We start from the raw sequence: 6,081 nt of genomic DNA, 5'->3' as shown, positions 1-6,081 counted from the left end.
GCGGCCTGCTCTCCCTTTGTGCCTCTTTTTTCTTTCTTTCTCAAACGTAAATACTAACTTTGTCCTCAATAGCCAGGGAGCTAGCTGGTTGGATTTACGATAATTCCCCTTGGCCTTACATCGGCCGACTTCAAAGAGAACGGCCCATGAACAGCCTGTCATTTTGTGGAAGAAATGTTTTCCCTTCCCTGGTGTTGTTATTTTCCTTTTTTCCACCAGTTCCTAATGAATTCTGGAGCTGCGTCCAAAATAGCACCCTATTACCTAAATTGTGCACTACTTTAGACCAGAGGACTATGGGCTACATTGTATAGTGAATAGGAAGCCACTTGAGATGAAGACTGGATCCTGAGCTAATAACAGGCTGTAGAGCAGCCTGGCGAGAGCAGAGCAGACTGAGATACTGCTCTATTAACAGAACCGGATAGTTCCCTCTGCTCTGACTCAGCTCTGGGTCTTCTGCTGCACAAATTACTGGCTACACTGCCGGCCCAGAAAGATGAAAGGACTGGAGGGAGGAGGGATTCATGGGGGATGTGGGGGATGTGGGAGAGAGGGGGGATGGGGGAGAGAGGGGGGGGGGGGGGGGGGAGGAGGGTTCGATGAGGTTTGTGGGAGAGAGGGGGGATTGATGGGGGATGTGGGAGAGAGGGGGGGATTGATGGGGGATGTGGGAGAGAGGGGGGGGGGGTGGGAGAGAGGAGGGATTGATGGGGATGTGGGAGAGAGGGAGGGATGTGGGAGAGAGGAGGGATTGATGGGGGATGTGGGAGAGAGGGGGGGATGTGGGAGAGAGGAGGGATGGATGGGGGATGTGGGAGAGAGGAGGGATGGATGGGGGGGTGGGAGAGAGGAGGGATGGATGGGGGATGTGGGAGAGAGGAGGGATGGATGGGGGATGTGGGATAGAGGAGGGATGGATGGGGGGTGGGAGAGAGGAGGGATGGATGGGGGGGTGGGAGAGAGGAGGGATGGATGGGGGGGTGGGAGAGAGGAGGGATGGATGGGGGGGTGGGAGAGAGGAGGGATGGATGGGGGATGTGGGAGAGAGGAGGGATGGATGGGGGGTGGAAGAGAGGAGGGATGGATGGGGGGGTGGGAGAGAGGAGGGATGGATGGGGGATGTGGGAGAGAGGAGGGATGGATGGGGGGGTGGGAGAGAGGAGGGATGGATGGAGGAGGTGGGAGAGAGGAGGGATGGATGGGAGGGGGTGGGAGAGAGAGGGAACCAAACTGACTGTAAGGGGGCTCTGTCCTTTTTTTTGTTTTGTGAACTTTTAACCATCGAATGTCTGACCCTCGCAGAGAAGATACAAAAAACCCAGGTTTTCCAGAACTGATTGGAGGATTCTGGATTTCCTTGCTTATTCCTTCGTGATGCAGGAATCTTCTGCATTTCTGGAAAACCTGGTCATTTAAGGAAAGTTACCTGGAATTTTGCAACACTACAGTAGGCGTAGATTTTCAACCAATCACATAGCTGCCGTTGTCCATCTACAGCTTTCTCTCTGAATACCGATGCGTTTACTAGTAAAGGAACTTGTTTACCTCGTGTGCTGTGCTGCTGTAACTTTACTTTGGATTGAAGACTTTTCAGTCCTAGTCGTTTGTAGCTGTAGTATAACTTACTGCTGCTTCTCCTTCCTTGTGTGTTTTATTGGGCCGTTGCTTTCGTCTCCTTTAATCAAACCCATTCCTATGTGCAGAGTGGAGAGGAGAGCAGCTCTTATAACCTTCCTCCCAAAGGACACTCTACTAGTACTGCACTGTAAAGGGAATAGGGTGTCATTTAAGAGGGTCTTTCAAAGAGAAGCTACATTTCCTTCTCGTTGCCCTCTCTTGAATATTAAACCTATTACTTGTAATTTCCTGTGGTAGAATGAGGTGAACGGCTATAAAACAGTGATTAGGACAGATTTACCGTCTGCTTGACGTCAGAACATTGTTAGTCGGCCTGTAAGGAAAATACAAGGCTCCAGACAGAAGATAACCATTAAGGCTTGTATAAACAGGGTTTGGATGGGTGTGTGTGTGTGTGTGTGTGTGTGTGTGTGTGTGTGTGTGTGTGTGTGTGTGTGTGTGTGTGTGTGTGTGTGTGTGTGTGTGTGTGTGTGTGTGTGTGTGCGTGCGTGCGTGCGTGCGTGCGTGCGTGCGTGCGTGCGTGCGTGCGTGCGTGCGTGCGTGCGTGCGTGCGTGCGTGCGTGCGTGCGTGCGTGCGTGCGTGCGTGCGTGCGTGCGTGCGTGCGTGCGTGCGTGCGTGCGTGCGTGCGTGCGTGCGTGCGTGCGTGCGTGCGTGCGTGCGTGCGTGCGTGCGTGCGTGTGCGCGCGTGTCATGGCTAGTTGCTTATCTTGTGCGAATTCCAGAAATGTCTGTTGTTTTTGGATGATGATTGTGAAATTAAGGATGCACTGTGGTATTGATTATACTTTTTTGAGTCATAGCGCTTTGTGGCTTAAACATCCAAATATTAAAACATATTGTGAAATGTCTACATACAGTATTTAGTTAAGAGTTGGCGGTAGTAAAACAGTTTGTTTCTTTTATCTCCTCGTTTCGAGACTTTTTTAAGACTTTAATTGAGTAGTTGTTGATAAGAATTCCTCTTAAATCTCTCAGCCACTGCATCATCAGGCTGGTCAAAAATACTTGTTTTCCTGTTGACTCACTAATGGACTCAATGTTGGCCAGTCTGCTTCCTTTATCCTCTATTCCCCCCTCTCTCTCTCCTTTCATCCCTCTATCCTCATCTGTCCTATCCTCTCCTCATTTAATCTTTCCTTCTGAGTCACTCATTTGAAATGAATAAAATACATGTTATGTTTAATCTGCTGTATGTTCAGTCCAGTGTTGTAACCCTCCTCTCTCTCCGTCTCTCCCTATAGATTCCCAAGCTCTCCAGGAGTCGGGCGACAGATCCCACTGGTGCGTGGTTGCGTACTGGGAGGAGAAGACCCGCGTGGGGCGCCTCTACTCGGTCCAGGAGCCTTCCCTGGACATCTTCTATGACCTACCTCAGGGGAACGGCTTCTGCCTGGGCCAGCTCAGCTCCGACAACAAGAGCCCGCTGGCTCAGATGGTGCGGACCAAGATCGGCTACGGCATCCAGCTGAGTCGCGAGGACGACGGGGTGTGGGTGTACAACCGCAGCTGCTACCCCATCTTTATCAAGTCGGCCACACTGGACAATCCCGACTCGCGGACCTTGCTGGTGCATAAAGTGTTCCCCGGCTTCTCCATTAAGGCCTTTGACTTTGAGAAGGCAGACAGCCTGCAGAGGCCTAATGATCACGAGTTCACACAGCAGCCGAGGACTGGGTTTACTGTACAGATCAGCTTTGTGAAGGGCTGGGGCCAGTGCTACACAAGACAGTTTATTAGTAGCTGCCCATGTTGGCTGGAGGTCATATTCAACAACCAATAAAAACGGATTACCTTTGGATAACCTTCCTCCCCCTCGTTCTCCTCATTCGAGGACCAGGAGAGAACGGAGGACACAGACTAGTCCCTTACCTTTCCTTTTTTTCCAGGAGACGGAGCTTCAAAAAGAAAGATGTTTAAAGAAGAGACAAACAAAAGCCAATAAACTTGTTTAATATGACAAATGACTCAAAGATTTAATTAAAAGTGAAATTAAAAGCGAAAATGTATTTTATGTTATATATAAATATATTATTACTTGTACATATGAAGACGTTTTATATGCATCATTATTTATGTATTGTGCAATGTGTTGATGAGAAAAATAAAATAAGATGCACTTTGCTTAATATAAATACAAACAAAGAAATGCCAAAATAAATAAGAGAAATTATATTTTTCTACTGGTGGTTTTTTTTCTGTGGGTGTAGGTACTGAGGTACTGAGGTACTGAGGTACTTGAGGTACTAAGGTACTTGAGGTACTAAGGTACTTGAGGTACTGAGGTACTTGAGGTACTTTAGGTACTAAGGTACTGAGGTACTTGAGGTACTGAGGTACTTGAGGTACTAAGGTACTTGAGGTACTAAGGTACTTGAGGTACTGAGGTACTTGAGGTACTAAGGTACTTGAGGTACTAAGGTACTTGAGGTACTAAGGTACTTGAGGTACTAAGGTACTTGAGGTACTGAGGTACTTGAGGTACTGAGGTACTAAGGTACTGAGGTACTTGAGGTACTGAGGTACTTGAGGTAAATCCAGATGTTCTTGAATGATGATGTCTTCTGTAGGATCGAAATAGGCTGGAATGAGTAGCATACTAGAAACGAGACATTTGGCTTACACGTTTAACTTAACAGTAAATGGCAATCAGTTGAAGATTGTAAATGCAGTCTCCATAAATGCGAGAACATTGCCTTTAAATTTAAATCGCGACACAATACAATTCTATTTTGCATATTGTTTTACAGCCTTTTACAGTGTTAGCCAGGAGGATGAGATAGGATAGGATGTATTTGACAAGTCATCCTCTGCTGCTAACTCTAGCTCTGTAAACACTGCAACACGTGTTTACTCCCTAAACAATGTTGTCTAATAGCCGTAACTCAGGGCTCGTCGGGGCTTTCTGCCCCATTCTTCTTGTAGTTTGCAGTCGTCTAACAGCCGTAACTCAGGGCTCGTCGGGGCTTTCTGCCCCATTCTTCTTGTAGTTTGCAGTCGTCTAACAGCCGTAACTCAGGGCTCGTCGGGGCTTTCTGCCCCATTCTTCTTGTAGTTTGCAGTCGACTAACAGCTGTAACTCAGGGCTCGTCGGGGCTTTCTGCCCCATTCTTCTTGTAGTTTGCAGTCGTCTAACAGCCGTAACTCAGGGCTCGTCGGGGCTTTCTGCCCCATTCTTCTTGTAGTTTGCAGTCGACTAACAGCCGTAACTCAGGGCTCGTCGGGGCTTTCTGCCCCATTCTTCTTGTAGTTTGCAGTCGTCTAACAGCCGTAACTCAGGGCTCGTCGGGGCTTTCTGCCCCATTCTTCTTGTAGTTTGCAGTCGTCTAACAGCCGTAACTCAGGGCTCGTCGGGGCTTTCTGCCCCATTCTTCTTGTAGTTTGCAGTCGTCTAACAGCCGTAACTCAGGGCTCGTCGGGGCTTTCTGCCCCCTTCTTCTTGTAGTTTGCAGTCGTCTAACAGCCTAACTCTGAAAACCAACATCACCGTGCAGGGCTGGCAGAGGCAGGCTGAAAACCAACATCACTGTGCAGGGCTGGCAGAGGCAGGCTGAAAACCAACATCACTGTGCAGGGCTGGCAGAGGCAGGCTGAAAACCAACATCACTGTGCAGGGCTGGCAGAGGCAGGCTGAAAACCAACATCACTGTGCAGGGCTGGCAGAGGCAGGCTGAAAACCAACATCACTGTGCAGGGCTGGCAGAGGCAGGCTGAAAACCAACATCACTGTGCAGGGCTGGCAGAGGCAGGCTGATAACCAACATCACTGTGCAGGGCTGGCAGAGGCAGGCTGAAAACCAACATCACTGTGCAGGGCTGGCAGAGGCAGGCTGAAAACCAACATCACTGTGCAGGGCTGGCAGAGGCAGGCTGATAACCAACATCACTGTGCAGGGCTGGCAGAGGCAGGCTGATAACCAACATCACTGTGCAGGGCTGGCAGAGGCAGGCTGAAAACCAACATCACTGTGCAGGGCTGGCAGAGGCAGGCTGATAACCAACATCACTGTGCAGGGCTGGCAGAGGCAGGCTGATAACCAACATCACTGTGCAGGGCTGGCAGAGGCAGGCTGATAACCAACATCACTGTGCAGGGCTGGCAGAGGCAGGCTGATAACCAACATCACCGTGCAGGGCTGGCAGAGGCAGGCTGAAAACCAACATCACTGTGCAGGGCTGGCAGAGGCAGGCTGATAACCAACATCACCGTGCAGGGCTGGCAGAGGCAGGCTGAAAACCAACATCACTGTGCAGGGCTGGCAGAGGCAGGCTGATAACCAACATCACCGTGCAGGGCTGGCAGAGGCAGGCTGAAAACCAACATCACTGTGCAGGGCTGGCAGAGGCAGGCTGATAACCAACATCACCGTGCAGGGCTGGCAGAGGCAGGCTGAAAACCAACATCACCGTGCAGGGCTGGCAGAGGCAGGCTGATAACCAAC

General features: G+C 50.0%; 1 protein-coding gene across 1 annotated transcript in view; it reads left to right on the top strand.

Annotated features, from left to right (window-relative positions):
* Window positions 1-3,820, top strand: part of smad7 (SMAD family member 7) — a 52,518-nt gene extending 48,698 nt beyond the window's left edge. Inside the window, exon 4 of the mRNA XM_038989592.1 lies at window positions 2,884-3,820. Within this exon, the coding sequence (XP_038845520.1) occupies window positions 2,884-3,422 (539 nt within the window). The 3' untranslated portion in view covers window positions 3,423-3,820. The remainder of the gene's footprint in view (window positions 1-2,883) is intronic.
* Window positions 3,821-6,081: the final 2,261 nt, after the last annotated feature.

Source organism: Salvelinus namaycush, chromosome 3 (genome assembly GCF_016432855.1).
Source record: "Salvelinus namaycush isolate Seneca chromosome 3, SaNama_1.0, whole genome shotgun sequence".
NCBI classification, from domain to species: domain Eukaryota; kingdom Metazoa; phylum Chordata; class Actinopteri; order Salmoniformes; family Salmonidae; genus Salvelinus; species Salvelinus namaycush.
Note: the sequence above shows the minus strand (reverse complement) of the source record. Positions and strands in the feature narration are given on the sequence as shown.